Here is a 16,821-nt window from a genome sequence, read left to right as displayed (position 1 = left end):
CTGAGAGAAATCGCTTCTCTCTGCAGTGCAATATGCATTTATCATTTATTGATTTGACAAATATTTTTTGTCAGCTGTGCTCCCAGAACCCAGTGGTAAATAAGATAGCCTCAAGCAGAGCATGCACGTTTAGAATTTATAGTCCACTGAGGACACAAAGATGACTGTAGTGCACTATGGTAAGTCCCATGACTTACAGGGTACGATATGAGTACACAGCAGGGACCCCTGACCAAGACTTAGGAAGTCATGGAAGACTTCCTGGAGGAAATACTCTTAAATTGAGATCCTAAGCAGAATAGAAATAGATCATGTAAGAAGATAGTAAGTATGTTCCGGGCAGAGGTAACAAGTACAGAAGAAAAAAAAATCAAACAGGATTTTATTTTTGTATATACAGTTTTGGATCTTGCCATTTTCTATTTTTATTCTGAGTCTCCATATCAACTGTTTTCGAAACATGATTTTATTTTTTTGAAAACATGATTCTAGTACCTGACTAGTAATCCATTGTGAGGGTAGTGACTAATCTATTTACCTATTTTCAAAGGGAAATAGCATTTTTAAAGGTCATGCTAATTGTTCTCTCCTTAAAAATATGAAATCATGTGAAATAATCTTTATTGCTTAGATTAATATCCAAAATAAATCTCCTTTATTTGACTACCTGTTGAAAACAATTTCTGCAACCCAACCTGATATCCAGCCATAGCAAATACTAAATTTGAGCAAGTTATTGGTTTCCTAAATATTGGTTACATTTAACTATTTGTAAACTTTGCTGTAATTGTTTTACATAAATTGGCCATGTCTTCCGAGAGCCTCCAAGATTCCAGGGCTTTAACTCTCTTGCACTGTTCCTCAGAGCCCCCTGTTTGGGATGTAAGCTGACATTTATCTCCATCTTTTCCCCAGTAAGGGTGTTGTCCTCCCCCACCCCCACCCCCGTCCCCCCATGGCTCCATTTTCTGAGGCTGCAAACCATTAGTTTCATAAATAGTTTTTTAAACCACATTTTGGGTAAAAGTATACATAAAGTTTATTTGACAAGTTGCTGACTTAGCAAGTTGATTTTCTGGGGCAAGCAGGAAAGACATTCACAATTCTAACAGGAAGATTTAGGTAGAGTACCAAATCACCTTCTTTTGAGCTGTTTCAGATTTAATTTAGATTGTGGGGTGTTTTTTTTTTTTTTCTGCCTCCCTTTAAAATGGGTCTTCCTCAAGCTGCCATACTCCTCATTTTAATCTGCTTTACAACAAGGTCTCAGGAGCATCTGTTTTTATTTTTGAGTGTTCGCATTTATTGTGCTGGCCCTCACTTGTGCTTGCTGAGGGAGGTGTAATTTGGAGGGGAATGATGCTCTGACTGCAGCCATGTGGGCACTAGCTGTTCAGCTGAAACGCTGTTTTGAATTAAAATTGTCTTGTGTCTCATGTATTCTCCTATCACTGTGTGACTTGTCAGGAGTTTGAAAGTTCTATCAAACCTCAGAGCTCTCAACGGTAATGTAAGTTCTCCAATACATTCATTTCACACCTAAGAAGTCACTTTCATCCTGGCCCGCAAGAATCTCTGCATGAAGAATGAGGAGCTCTCTGGCTCCCACACAGCTACTCCGGCCTGATTCAGGACCCCAGCCTCAGGCCTCAAAGGCAAAGGCCCAGTTTTGATTTGTCCTATTGGATAGATCCTGAAGACCACTGCCTTGCAATGCCCACTTAAGCAAAGGAAGTTTAACACGTAGCAGCAGCCGGTTGCCTGCAGTAAAGATTTTACTTAACACTTTAATAATGCCAGGTAGCTACCCATGTATCTTCACTGACAAATGTTTGACAAATGTGCATAATTTAAAATACCTCCCAGGCCTATCAACTGCTGCCTCAAAAATGTGTGTCTGAAAGATAACAGCACCCGGGCTGGGGCCTTGGACCGCCACAGCAGCCCGTCCTTGGTGGGTTACAGGCACTGAGTTTTGAGTTTTGAGAGCCAGCTCCTCATCTCAGGATGTATGAAAAAATAGTAATTGTATTACTACTCTCAGGTAAGTGGATTTTTTTTAGCATCATGCTGTTATAGAGGATATTAAATTATAGATTAAAATATAAACTGCCTGCTTTTAGTTCTTACTTAAACAAATAACTAAGTGAATAGTATTTCAGATCCCAGTCTGGTGGATGGATCTTTATTGGGCCTGAGCTGGTAGGGTGGAAGGAATTGGATTGAGGTGGTTGGTAATCATGGCTGGATCACAATTTTCTAGTATGAAAAGCATGCTTCAGTGCTAAGCCTAGCTGGAGGGAAAAGAATTGCATTAAATATTATGAGAAATATCTCTGTGTGAATAAATTTGTTGCCTTGTCTTCAACTTCTAAATGGTTATTTGGTCCTCGGGTTTCAAAAAGTTTTATGAAAAATTCGAATTTCCTCCACCTGCCAAAAGAGTCCAAGCTACAAGAAGGAACTCTGAATTCATGGGGGGAGTTGTTTCCCACTCTGGGGTCTGTTACTGAGGTATGATTAGAGGAAAAAGAGAAAGCAATGCTTATTGGTTTATTGGCTTATTATGTGGTTTGGGAAGAAATCAAAATATCAAAATCAATTCATTACAATAAATAAATAACATGGAGTATTACTATTTTTTATTTTTTTATTTTGAGAGAGAGAGCGAGCAGGCAGGGAGGGGCAGAGGGAAAGGGAGAGAAAGAATCCTGAGCGTTCCATGCTCAGTGCTGAGGCCAATGAGGGGTTCCATCTCACGATCTCTGAGATCATGACATGGAATATTGTTAAGTTGTATTAAATTAGCAATATTTTTGGCCTCTTCCTGAGAGTAATATAGTCAATGTCTTCTCAAATGCAGTGTTTATGTGCTAAAAATATTAGTAGTGCCTGGCACAGAGGTAAAGAGCAGGCAGTTACTTGAAATGTCTCAAATTGGAGCACATGTCAAGGACCTCTGTAGGAGACATGGAAGGGATCTAGCATTTTCCAAAATATAATTAGAGGATCAAATAGTGTAATGGTGGGATGCCTGGGTGGCTCAGCGGTTGAGCATCTACCTTCAGCTCAGGTCATGATCCCAGGGTCCTGGGATCGAGTCCCGCATTGGGCTCCCTACAGGGAGCCTGCTTCTCCCTCTGCCTGTGTCTCTGCCTCTCTCTGTGTGTCTCTCATGAATAAATAAAATCTTTTTAAAAAATAGTTTAATGGCTAAAACGTAAGCATGAGGAACAGACGGAACTAGCTCAAACCTTCTTCCACACCTGAAAGGCTGGGGAATATTAAGGCAAAGGATCCTCTCTTTGCTTCAGTGTCTTCATCTGTAAAATGTGCATGATGTTGGTACCTGCCTGCTAGGAATGGAGACTAAACAAAGTCATAGCAAATTAATAAATAACTTAGCTATGAGAGTAATGATTGATTAGAGAGCAAATCTGGGGACGGGATGATGATTTCTGAGTGTTTTCAGGAAAACAGAAAACTAACACAATTGCTCTCATTTGTTCTCAAGTCATAAAGCCTAAGGACATTTAGCTTGAAGAAGAGGAAACAAGCAGAGGGGATGTGGTAATATTTAAATGTAGCCCCATACTTGGAGAGCTATTACACAGAAGAGAGAAGAGGTATTCTCTGTGTCGTTCAGAGGGCAGAGGGGGCCTACTCCATCAAACTGGATGCATTGTTCCTTTTTTTTTTTTTTTTTTTTTTTTTTGCGGTGGTGGTGGGGTGGGATATTTGGAAAAGTTTCCTGGTAAAGAAAGAACTTCTTCAGGTCTACAACTGCTCAAGCAATAGTGTACTAAGACCTTTGATGACACTTCCTGAGAGCTCATCAAGGCCACGTGATCCCAAAGACCCCCTTGGCCATCAGTGCCAGTGCTGCTACCATCTTTGCCTTTTCTGAAACCTCTGAAGAAATTCTCTGGATGTGACTACTTTATAGAATAATGGAAGGTGTTTGAGCAGGATCCTGCCCCCACTCCCCCCTCCTTATCAGTTGAGATGAAGAAACTGGAAAGTGAGAGGCTAATTCAACATCTTTGGTTAGGGAGGGAGAAAAAAAGAGGTTATTTTTCTTTCTCAAGGAATCTTAAGGGTAAAACCAATATTTAAGTCTTTCAAAAATACATTTTATTTAAGTTCAGTTTGCCAGCATGTAGTATAACACCCAGTGCTCATCCCATCAAGTGCCCTCCTTAGTGCCTGTCACCCAGTTACCCCAACCCCCATGCCGATATTTCTAATTCTAAATTTATCAGATATCATCCTCCAAATGGAAAGCCAGTTCTCGTGAAATTATGGGATTCCTAGTCCCTGAATTCAAGTGTTCTTTTGGCATTTCTGTGCCAGGGGCTGGATGCTGAGGCCACAGCAGACCAGTGAGCTCCACAGGAGCCACTCAGGGTGGGTGGGGGCACCCCACAGTGGGAGGGATCACCAACACTCCACCCAATACGTAAATTACTCACACAAGAACAATGATAAATACCACACAGAAAATTAAACCAGGAAAGGTGATACACATAATGCAGAAGGCTAACTTGCAAAAGGGTAGCAGGAAATTTTTGTCAGAGCAAGTGACATTTATGCTGAGAACTGACCCCCCCACCAAAAAAAAAAAAGCCAACTTAAGAAATCTGGGGGGAAGGCATGGAAGGAAAAGGGAAGGGCAAGGACAAAAACTCTGACATGGGAGAAAACTTAAGTGTGTTCAAAACCTTTCTTTGAAAATCAAATTCTGACACTAAGAAGGATTTGAGAATATGATATTGCAACACTCCCACCAGCAAATAATGTCATCAACCGGGATCCTCTAAAAGTTCCCTGATTTTACTTTAAAATATTTGCAAAAGTTTGTATTCTAGGCCATAATATACTAATTTAATTGGAAGATCCAAAGGGGCAGGTATTATGGCTGTTTTCTTCATTAGGGTATCTCCAGAATCTAGCACAACTCTCTACATGTAGTAGGATATTGGTTGAATCAACAAAGAAGCAGGTAAAGGGAGGGAAGGAAAGGAGAAGGGAGGGAAAGAGGAGAAGAAAATAAGGAATATTCATTGTCATTTGCTTAGAAAAAATGAGAGCTCCATGGAGATAAACCCGGATACCCTGAGCCTCTTACTACATAGGTCTGCAGGTGTAGCAGTTTGAAAAGCACATGCTTAGAGTGACTAAGTAAAGAAACAAGGCATCTCCTTTTTCTTCAACAATCCAAGAACTTTCCTCCTTGTGCCTATTGAATAAAATACAGAGTAGATAGTACCTAAACTCCCTTCCATCTCTAACATTCAGTGACTTCTCAAAGCTCAGCCTGAGATGGCCTGTAGTAGAGTTCCCAAACCTATGAATCTCATTAGCTTGGTGTGAAACTGGGTTTTTTAAAAAATATTTTTATTTATTTATTCATGAGAGATACAGAGAGAGAGAGAGAGAGGCAGAGACACAGGCAGAGGGAGAAGCAGGCTCCATGCAAGGAGCCTGATGTGGGACTCGATCCCAGGTCTCTAGGATCATGCCATGGGCTGAAGGTGGCGCTAAACCGCTGAGCCACCTGGGCTTCCCTGAAACTGGGTTTTTAGAAAGAAATGGGCACCCCTCTATGAACACCTGGGGAAAGATCTCTAAGAGAAGAGAAAGAAGAGATGGTACCTCAAAATTGACAGACACTTGGGGTGCCTGGGTAGCACAGTTGGTGAAGTGTCCCACTCTTGGTTTTGGCTCAGGTTGTGGAGCTCCAGGTCAGGCTCTTCACTCAGCAAGAAATCTGCTTGAGATTCTCTTCCTCTTCCTGCCTCTCTTGCTCGTGTTCTCTCTCTCTCTCAAGTAAATAAATAAACTTAAAAAAAAAAAAAACTGGCACATACTAATTTTAAATTGGGAACCAGATTTAACACTCCTGTGATGAATTTCTTTTTACTTTGGTTTATAGAGAATTCTTGAAAACATTTATCTTAAAAAGAAAAGAGGTCGCTGGGTGGCCCAGTGGTTGAACATCTACCTTTTGCTCAAATCGTGATCCTAGGGTCCTGGGATCAAGTCCCACATCGGGATCCCTGCAGGGAGCCTGCTTCTCCCTCTGCCTTTGTCTCTACCTCTCTCTCTCTGTGCCTCTCATGAATATATAAATAAAATCTTTTTTTTTTTAAAGAAAATATCTACAAACCAATTTGGGAAGCACATTTTAAGCAATTTCTCCAACTTGTTTTTATAGGTTATATTTCTACTCAAGATGTCACTGAAATCATTCCTCATGAAATATCAAGTAAGTTACCGACACAAGCAGGTATGTAATAGATTTCCAGCCATTATCAACATTTCTGCATATTTAATAAGTACCTGTCTGTGTGGTCTTCTATGAGACATGACCTAGGTTGAAACTAACACAAAAGTCCTGAGGAGAAACATCCCAAGGTTATTTCTGCGTGTTGGGATTGTAGGTGACTTTTTTAAATTGTTTTCTAAGGCTTTTTAAATTTTCTGCAAAGAGAATCAATAAAATGTAATTAGGAAAAGTTAAAAAAAAAATAAAAGTAAACTGAACAAATAACCTCTGCTTTCTAAGGCCTCTATCATGAAACGATGCTGACAAATATTAGCAGGAAAACCAAGATCCTGGCAGATGCATTTCTTTTTCTTTTTTTTTAATAAATTTATTTTTTATTGGTGTTCAATTTGTCAACATATAGAATAACACCCAGTGCTCATCCCGTCAAGTGCCCACCTCAGTGCCCATCACCCAGTCACCCCCACCCCCCGCCCACCTCCCCATCCACCACCCCTAGTACATTTCCCAGAGTTAGGAGTCTCTCATGTTCTGTCTCCCTTTCTGATATTTCCCACTTATTTTTTCTCCTTTCCCCTTTATTCCTTTCACTATTTTTTATAGTCCCCAAATGAATGAGACCACATAATGTTTGTCCTTCTCCGATTGACTTATTTCGCTCAGCATAATACCCTGCAGTTCCATCCATGTGGAAGCAAATGGTGGGTATTCGTCGTTTCTAATGGCTGAGGAATATTCCATTGTATACATAGACCACATCTTCTTTATCCATTCCTGTCAGATGCATTTCATTGTGGTTATTACTCCTCAAATAAACTTGGCTACAATGCCTAGTGAAACTGATTTCAGAGATTTGGTAGTGAAAAAAAGCAAGAATTATTGGTGAACAGATGAAATAAACCATCGTTGATAATTTTCCCATTTTCCATTATTTATAAGGTTTGTGTTTTCTGTTATGATACACAATTCATACACATGTGCTGTGACACACAACTCTGTTATGATACACAACCCAAGTTGCCAGCTGCCACATTCCAGCAGCTGAGAGTACCAGAAAAGTGGCAGCATATAGAACCTTAGAGCACTTTGTTGCTAAGAGACTTCTATCCCTCATGGGAGTCATGGAGTGTTCTGGCCCATGTCTGTCTCAGAAAAGTACGTGACTGTAAAATCATCGTAAGCCCCAAACCATAAAACACTGCACATTCTTCTTTCAGTCCCCGAGCTCAATACCAGCCTCCAAAGCAAAAGTGCAGGAGGAGATTCTACCCTCTTCCAGCTGGAGTCTCATTTCCCTTGGCATTTTAGAATCAGACCACATTTAGCAAGTGGCTTTTAAAGATCCAAGCAAAGTGCCGGGTTTCTCTCTGAGGTGTGCATAACCAACCGGTGGAGGTGTTAAGTGTAAGCGATTAACTAGGTACTGCAGGAAAAACAAACTTGCTTGATGTAGGGAAGAAGAGTTTAGATCCCTGGTAGTAAATGGAGAATGAGTCAAGTTAAGGGTTTTCTGCTAAGCTATGTTTCTTCTAATCCAATATGAGAACCAGACTTCTTTGTGACTGACATTAGTCTTTTGTAGTATTAGCCTCCTGTGGCCCTAACTTGTTACTGTGCCTTCAAAGTCTCCATACAAATAGCAATCACAGGTCTACTTTCACTGCCTCTGACCCTAGGTACTGTGAGTCCAGTGATACAAAATATTTACTCAGTGCTACAAAGAGTTTTCCACTCGACAAAAACCATAGGTAAAGAGAAGACAAGGGTCAGGGCCTATATTTAACTTTTCACATATTTATTAGAGGAAAGATAAGAATTGGAAAATATTAGTGGCTCAGACTGAACACTTTCTATACAGGCACCATGCTAAGCCCCTTACATGGATTTTATTCTGACAATAACCATGGAATAGATATTATCCTCATTGTGCAGATGAAAAAACAGAGGTTCAGAGAGTTTTAAAAACTTGCCTCAGAGGGGCACCTGGGTGGCTCAGTTGGTTAAGCATCCATACTCTTGATTTTGGCCCAGGTCATGATCTCAGAGTCATGAGCTTGAGCCCGGCGTTGGGCTCTGTGATCAGCAAAGAGTCCGCATGTCTCTCTCTCTGCTCCTCCTGTCCTGCCTTCCGCTTTCTCTCTCTCTCAAGTAAATAAATAAAATATTTTTAAAGTGCCTAAAGACATATAGTGAGCAGGAAAACTGGATGCAATTCCAGGAGGTTTGACTGTAGAGCCCTCAGCCTTAACCAACATGTTCTACTTCTTTTCTCAAGAGAAGAGGACAATCATTCCAAATCTGCTATCTAGAAAGAAGCACTGTTGACATTTTGGTACAAATATTCCAGAAATTTTTTTCTAGGTATGTTTATAAACATATACTTTAAAAAGTTACTCTACGCAGTATTCTGAAACCTGAAAGAGCATATTTTCCATTTTAGTAAATAGCTCTTATAAAACTTCTTAATGGCTTCACAATATTACATCTGATGCATAATCAGAGTTTATTTAACCTATGCCACATTTCAAATACTTTAGGTCATTTCTACTTTCCAGCCTTTTGTTTGTTGTTTCAAGTTTTTATTTAAATTCTAGTTAGTTGGGACACCTGGGTGGCTTAGCAGTTGAACATCTGCCTTTGGCTCAGGTCATGACCCCAGAGTCCCGGGATCCAGTCCCACATCAGGCTTTCTGAAGGGAGCCTGCTTCTCCCTCTGCCTATGTCTCTGCCTCTCTCTGTGTCTCTCATGAATAATTAAATCTTTAAAAAACAAAACAAAAAAACAACACAAACTTCTGGCTTCGGTTCAAGGCAAACCAGCTTGTTGCAGACCAAGCCTCCTGTCCATAATAAGTAGAGAAGCTGAGCAAATGTAAGGCATCTAGGGAGGGCATCACAGCCTACCATGACAGCAGGCTCTGCCGATGCGGGACTCGATCCCGGGATTCCAGGATCATGCCCTGAGCCAAAGGCAGATGCTCAACCACTGAGCCACCCAGGTGCCCCTGAAACCAGAAGTTTTTGTTTATTCTTCCAGATGAATTTCAGAATCCTTTGGGAAAGTCATCCTTACAGCAGCATAAAAATACTCCTACGTTATTTGGTAAGAATAAAATGAATGATGGAATTAAATGAATAAATTGGCTCATAGCAAATAAAAAATTTTGCAATTATAAATCTCTGAATTTGGAATATATCATGTTTTTCCACTGAGTCCTATCTTATATCCTCCAAAGAGTTTGAAAAGAATTCTGAAAGAAACTTTAGATAAATACACGTGTCTCCTTTTTGGAGAGGTATTTTACATGTTCTGTTACTGTCTTTTTTTTTTTTTTTTTTTAGTATTTTATTTATCATTCATGAGAAACACAGAGAGAGGGAGAGAGAGAGAGAGAGAGAGGCAGAGACACAGGCAGAGGGAGAAGCAGGCCCCATGCAGGGAACCCGACTTGGGACTTGATCCCGGGTCTCTAGGATCACACCCTGGGCCGAAGGCGGTGCTAAACCGCTGAGCCACCTGGGCTACCCCTAATTTTTTTTTTATTGTGGAGATATACATGTAACAAATTTCACCATTTGCACCATTTTAAAATATGCAACTAGGTGGTATTTAGTACATTCACCATGTCGTAAACCCATAGTGTCAATCTAATCACAGAACATTTTCATAACACTAAAAGAAAATACCAGATCATTAAACTCTCATTTCCTCTCCCACCAGCCCTTGGCAACCATTAATTTACTTTCTGTTTCTACCAGTTTTCCTATTCTGAATATTTCATATGAATGTAATCATCCAACCCATGGCCCTTTATGTCTGGCTTTCCTCACTTAGTATGCTAAGTGCTTTCATCCATGTTGTAGCAAGTGTCAGTATTTCATTCTCTTTTATAAATGTTGCATGGATATACCACATTTTATTCATTCATCAATTGATGGACATTGGGTCATTTCTACTTGTTTGGCTTTTGTAAAAAGTGCTATTATAAATAAAGATTTCTGTACTTTTTTTTTGAACTCCTGTTTTCAATTCTCTTTTGAGGTTACCTAAGGATTAGAAATTTGGTGTCTTGTGGTGTTTTATGTATAACTTATTGAGGAGATGCCATACTTTTTTCCACAGAAGCTGCCCTATTTTATAGTCCCTCCAGGAGTGTATGAGGGCTCCAATCTCTACATCTTCGGCCAAACTTGTTATTTTCTAGTGGATGTGAAGTCGTATCTCATTGTGGGTTTGATCTGCATTTCCTCAGTGACTGATGGTATTTAGCGTCTTTTCATGTTGGCCATTTGTATGTCCTTTTTTGAGAAATGTCTACTTGAGTGCTTTGCCCATCTTTAAATTGGGCCTTTTGAGTTTTTGTTACATTGTAATGGTGAGACTATTCTTTCTCCATTTGATGGCCTCGGCACTGTTGTTGAAAATCAATTGATATATGTATGGGTTTACTTCTAGACTCTTGATTCTATTCCATTGATTCTCTGAGCAGCAGCATACTGTTTTGATTACCGTTGCATTGTAGTAAGTTTTGAAATTTTGAAGTGTAAGTCCTCCACTTCTGTTCAAGATTAGTTTGGTTATTTGTGGTTCCTAGCAATTCCATATTTAAGAGCAGCTTTTCTGTTTGTGTGAAATTTAGACATATTTTAATTAAATGTCATTTAATTCAGTCAATAATTTTTAAGATAGAGACAATTATTATCCCCATTTTACAAAAGATGAAACAAAGGTATACAGAGATTAATCCAGCTGCCCAAGGACTCAGCTAGTAGTTAGGGAAATTAGTTTGAACCCATGCAGGCTGGCTTTAGAATCCGTGCCCTTAATCAATACATTAAATTGCCTAATTTGTCTCTTTCAGATCAATAGTCCAGGTTTGACTCTTCCTCACTCTTGCAACGTTGTCACTCAGTGCTCTGCTTGTGCTTTCACTAAAGTGGAGACTGTAATGAAGGCTGATGGTCTTCTGGTGCAGTTAAAGAACTTGAATTGTGTGGCTATAATATTAGCCTTTTGTTCCTTTTAATCTGGGCTAGATAAGTCTTTTATCTCAGGATCTCCCTTTCATGATTATCACTTCAAATGAAATAAAATAATCCCAAAGTATTAAACATGAATACAGTACATGGGTTGAAGGCAACTGGAAAGATGAATCATGGCAGTGAAGTTGCATCCTGCTAGGAGAAACACTGCACAGATATGTCTCTTGTGTCCTCTCTGAACTACTCTGTCAGGTACAGATCTGAAAAGCATCCTGACAGGCAATTCAGCAATGTCACTTCAAAATGAGTGTATAGGAATATAGGAACACACAATCACTTGTGGTTGCAAGCCAGATGTTTTTCAGGTCCGGTTAGTGTTTATATTTTTGCTTCATTGACCTATCACAAAACTGTTAAAACTTTCCACAAATATTGTAATTCTGTCAATTTCTTCTTTTGTTCTGTATATCTTGTTGCTATAGTTTTGGGATATAATGGCCCATATTTACCTAAAAGTCCTTGTGCAATATATCCTTTAATGGTATAAACTAATCCTCCATGTCTTTTTAATTGTCTTTGCTTTTAATTGTACTTTTTCTAATTTTAAAATTTCGATTCCTGTTTTTACTTGTCTAATATACCTTTGCATTTATTTTTTTACACATCTTGCATTCTTTTATTTGTGTTCCTTGTGATCTAGCATACATGCATTGGAGTCTTTTTTCCCTTCTATTTTGACTCAATTTAAAAGTCTTTTTAGTTTAGTCTGGAAATTTAATTTATATGCATTTATGGATTCACAACTCACATTAGTATCTTTTGTTGTCTTTTCCATACTTTCTTTTTTTAATGATTTATTTCTGATGTTTTGACCTATATGCTATGGTCAGTTTGCCTTTATTCTCTGATATGTTTTGAAGGTATATAACCTATTTGTAATTATCCTGTTAGCTAACTTTATGTGCTTAATGAATTCTCTCTCAGAGCTCTCTAATCATTTTAATGGCACAGTACACATAGAAACTCTACTTTAATGGACCTTAGAAAATCTGGATAATATTGTTCTATGGTGGAGTCAACTACCCCGTCAACAGCTCATTTGTGCCTTGAATGGATTTCAGTTGTGTCATGGGCTGTTGATTCTCTCAGCTCTCTGGGGGCCAGGTGTTCAAGTAGAGTATAGCAAGGCATATTAATCTACAGATGTATTCAAATGTGGTTAAGACATAGTGAAGGTACATTGCAACTCACTTTACACAAATGCATAAACATATATGAATTAAAATTCCACAAAATAATAACTGTCCTTATTATGTGTGTTGCACTGTCTTCTGTTTCATATAATTTAATATTTTAATGCCAGTAACGACACAATGAGTTGATTTTAAGGCTGATTACTGTAGGAATTCACTATCTTGACTAAATGTTGGAATCATCTAAGAGGCTGTCTTAAAAAAATAGTGATGTTGGGTTCTATAGCCAGAGATTCTAAATGCATTAATGTAAGCACCAGCAAACTACAGCCTGTGAGCCAAATCCAACCCACTACCTGGTTTTGTACAACCTTCAACCTTCAAGGTAACAATGGTTTTTGCTTTTTAGGTGTTTTAAAAAATCAAAAGAATAATATTTTGTGTCAAGCAAATATTAGATGAAATTAAAATGTTGGTATCCATGAGTAATTATTGGAACAAATCCATACTCATTTATGCTTTGGCTTATGTATTGTCTATGGCTGCTTTTGTACTGTAATGACATCATGAAAGATTTGTAACAGAGACTAACCATGATGCCTGCAAAGCCTAAATATTTATTCTGTATTCTTTGTCCTTTTACAGAAAGTCTGCCAAGGGATATCATTCTGCATTTTGAAAACTAAGTTTTAGACTAAAGAACAATAAGTTCTTGTGGGGTTTCTTGGAACTGCTCCCAGCTGGCCGTGGACACAGGGTGTGAGGCTCCAGGCCTACTACCCATGTTTCCATCCAAGCCATTCTGCTTTCTCTGTTCCACACTTACCCTTGGAAAATGCATAACTTTAAATCAAATGTGGGGGAGAGGGGCTTTTCTAAGACAAAACCACAAGAAATATCATCACTTAATATGGCAAATGGTGTACGTTTTTATTTCTCAAGCAAATCAGGCTAATATCTAGTTGTTTTTCTGAATTTGTTCAAGCTCTAGATAAGGGTGATGCAAGAACCTTAGAAAATGTAAGAGGGGCATCTGGGTGGGTCAGTTGGTTAAACGTCTGCCTTCGGCTCGGCTCAGAACGTGATCCCAGAGTCCTGGGATCCACCCCTCACTGGGGCTGAGCATCAGCTGAGCAGGGAGCCTACTTTTCTCTCACCTCTCTGTCTACCTGCAATATGCTCTCTCTCTCTCTGTCAAATAAATAACTAAAATTATTTTTTTAAGAAAATGTAATAAGAGATCTTAAAACTCTGGAAAATGAAGTTTCTACGTGTGACTTTAGTCTGGAGCAGTGGCTCTCACTGCTGGCAGCCCCCTGGAATCTCATATCTGTGTATCACAGATGATTGATTCTAATATGCAGTCAGGACTGAGAATACTGATCTAGTTTCTATTGATGCCATTTGTCATTGTTCAAGCAGGGGCAGTGGTGTGAGAGCTTTGAGATAAAATTTTCACTTTTCATTAGAATTTTTCTAACCCAGTCTAACCTTTTTAAGCTCAAACCTAATGTGTGGAGGAGCTACCAAAATGCCAATGCCTTAAAGCTGGCACACTTGAAGTATGTGAAGTCCTCTTCTGTCCTGAGAATTTGAAATAGGCAATGGTAATTGGATTGGAAGATGCTTGGCTCAAAAAGATGATATTTCAGCTAGAAAATTGTTGCTTAACAGAAACACCTGTCTTTCCATAATGTGGCTACATTCTATTCTATACACTCTACACTTCTATGTTAGGGGTATGCCCCTCCCACCTCAGTTATGCACAAGGTAAATTATTATTTTTGTATTCTTCAGTTAGCCCTGATTTGCCATAAATGAAGGTTTGCTTCAGAGTTGTTACATAATTTTTTGAGAATTTAATCTCTGAGAACAATTTATTTGGTGGTCTCTTTTCTTTTTATTCTGCATAGATCATGGTAGACCTTCACAGATGGTTCTGCAGTCAAATAGATCTGAATTCAAAACCCAGCTCTGCTATTATTCAACTATCTTAGGCAAGCTAGGCAATGTTTCTGATCTTTGTTTTTCTCCTCTACAAATAATGATTAATATATAATAATATGTGCTCAGGTAATTGCTTTGAAGATAGCAAAAAAGGGTACCCAGAATGTGGTAAATACACAATGCGCTAAATATGAATATTATTATATCGGCCATATAAATATCCAGGGACTAGTGAGGTTCCTTAGAGGATATCTGTTCCATTACTCTCGTGTTAGAAGCAAGAAACCGAGGCCCAGATGAGTTCAGTGACATAATCATATCATCAACTAGTTAGTGGCAGCAGCTACATCAATCATATCAGACTGAAATCTGATCTCCTTTCTCACTAAGATAATAGACATAAATATCTCTTGCTTTCTTTCTGTCTGGGCCGAAGAAAACACAATGGCTGAGATTATAGGCTGATTTTTCTTTCCATCCCTGCTGCCTCACCAATAACTTGGGACAGTAAGGATGGCCAGAAGCTGGGCCATCCAGAACCAGGCTATCATGTTCAAGGTCCCTTGAGGAAAGCTGTTGTTATCCTAGTCCACAGCAGCTTCAAGGCAGACTCAGTGAGGAGCTCTTATTCTATCAAGTTAAGGAAGGTGGAAATATGATTACCTAGCTGCATGGGAACTGCCAGAGGAAGCCACTCTGTAAATGAACAGAAACTGGGTCTTTGCATTGACACTTCTCCCACTAACTGCACCAGTTACCAGGCTGCTTCCTTCTTTAAGAGCTGTCTATCAGAGAGTTCAAACAAAATATTGAGGGCTATCCAAAACACTAGGCTCAGATGTTATCACAACAACCACTTTATTCTTTAGAAAGCTCAATTTTTCTAAATCATAAGGGCTATTTTAGCCTACTAAACCCTTCCAAAAAAGAAAAATGAATGACAATGGACAGGATGAACATCTAATTATATTATTATAACTCGAGCCAGATTGAGTTTGTTAATGCTTTGGTTCAAGAGCAAAACCAAATACTTCCTTTAAAATATTGCTTCACAGCAATAGTCTTCTCCAAATATTTTTTGGAGCACACAGATCAGATCCCCCATGTATACATTCACTCTGTATAAAACAATAGGGCCTGACAGAAAAGATACTGAGTTGGAAGTCAAGAGATGTGAATTTTTGTCCCTATTTTACCACAAATGAGCTGTGTAGAACTTCCAGAGATAAATTTATCAATCAATTTTTATGGTCATTACAATGCCAAAATAAAAACTACAGCACTTAGAGAATTTAGTTTTCTGACTTGGAAACTACTTACGGGCATTTCATATGCAGGGTGTGGCCTTGTTAGAGTTTGTTCTTGCAAGATAAGACTTCTATCAAATGCAAGTCAGAAAGGAACCAAATCCAAACCAGCAGCTGCAAGAGCTGGCTTTATCACATCATGACAGGAGTTCAGCTACCTGAAGCTTGGGCATTAAGCAAGACTATAGAATATTTGTCCAAAATTGCACTTTGTTATTTTTTTTTAAGATTTTATTTATTTGAGAGAGTGTGTGAGAGAGCACAAGTGGTGGAGAGGGAGAAGCAGGCTGCCCATCAAGCAGGGAGCCTGATACAGGGCTGGATCCCAGGACCCTGGGATCATGACCTGAGGTGAAGGCAGATGCTTAACCAACTGAGCCACCCAGGTGACCCTGGATGTGTTCTTCCTAAAAGAAGTGAACAGATTTAAAAAAATGACCCTCATGTGAATGTTACTAGAACAGAAAACAGTTTCTCATAGTGACTATATCAAGAGATCACTGAAAGCTAAGAGATATAATTAGTTCAATAAATTAGTATGAAAAAATCAAAATGAAGAATATATGACTATTTTAAAACTCCTAGCCCCTGGGATCCCAGAATCTCAAGGAATTTAATTGTTTTTTGTGTGTGTGCACAATGCACCCCAATGTTCACCAACTAATATGCTAAAACATCCAAGAAATCTTGCTGACAAGATTTGACCAGGCACAGATCTGGAAATGGATATATTATTGGAAATCAGCAGAATTAGGTCACCATTCTGTTCCTTACCAGCTGTGTTAAATTACGCTTATCAGTTAATTTTTATGATATCAAATTCTTATCTGTAAAGTAAGGAACTTGGATTATATGTTCCAAAAGACCTTGTAATAGGTACGCCTGGGTGGCCCAGTGATTGAGCATCTGCCTTCCACTCAGGGTGTGATCTCACATCTGGGGATTGTGTTCCACATCGGGCTCCCAGCAGGGAACCTGCTTCTCCCTCTGCCTGTGTCTCTGCCTCTCTCTCTGTGTCTCTCATGAATAAATAACTAGAGCCTTAAAAAAAAAAAACAAAAAAAAACCTTATAATATAAAGTATAAAAGCACATTCTGAATT

At 39.0% G+C, this 16,821-nt stretch overlaps 1 protein-coding gene across 2 annotated transcripts in view; it reads left to right on the top strand.

Annotated features, from left to right (window-relative positions):
* The first annotated feature begins 1,917 nt into the window (after window positions 1–1,917).
* The window catches only part of GYPA (glycophorin A (MNS blood group)), a 31,824-nt gene continuing 16,920 nt past the window's right edge, over window positions 1,918–16,821 (top strand). Inside the window, exons 1-2 of one of the 2 annotated variants that reach the window (XM_077846157.1) lie at window positions 1,918–2,044; window positions 6,218–6,268. In XM_077846157.1, coding sequence (XP_077702283.1) covers window positions 2,008–2,044; window positions 6,218–6,268 — 88 coding nt within the window. In that variant the 5' untranslated portion in view covers window positions 1,918–2,007. Of the gene's footprint in view, window positions 2,045–6,217; window positions 6,290–16,821 lie in introns of both variants that reach the window. The other variant, XM_077846156.1, reaches the window with a different exon arrangement.

The sequence above is a fragment of the Canis aureus genome, chromosome 13 (genome assembly GCF_053574225.1).
Source record: "Canis aureus isolate CA01 chromosome 13, VMU_Caureus_v.1.0, whole genome shotgun sequence".
NCBI classification, from domain to species: Eukaryota; Metazoa; Chordata; class Mammalia; order Carnivora; family Canidae; genus Canis; species Canis aureus.
Note: the sequence above shows the minus strand (reverse complement) of the source record. Positions and strands in the feature narration are given on the sequence as shown.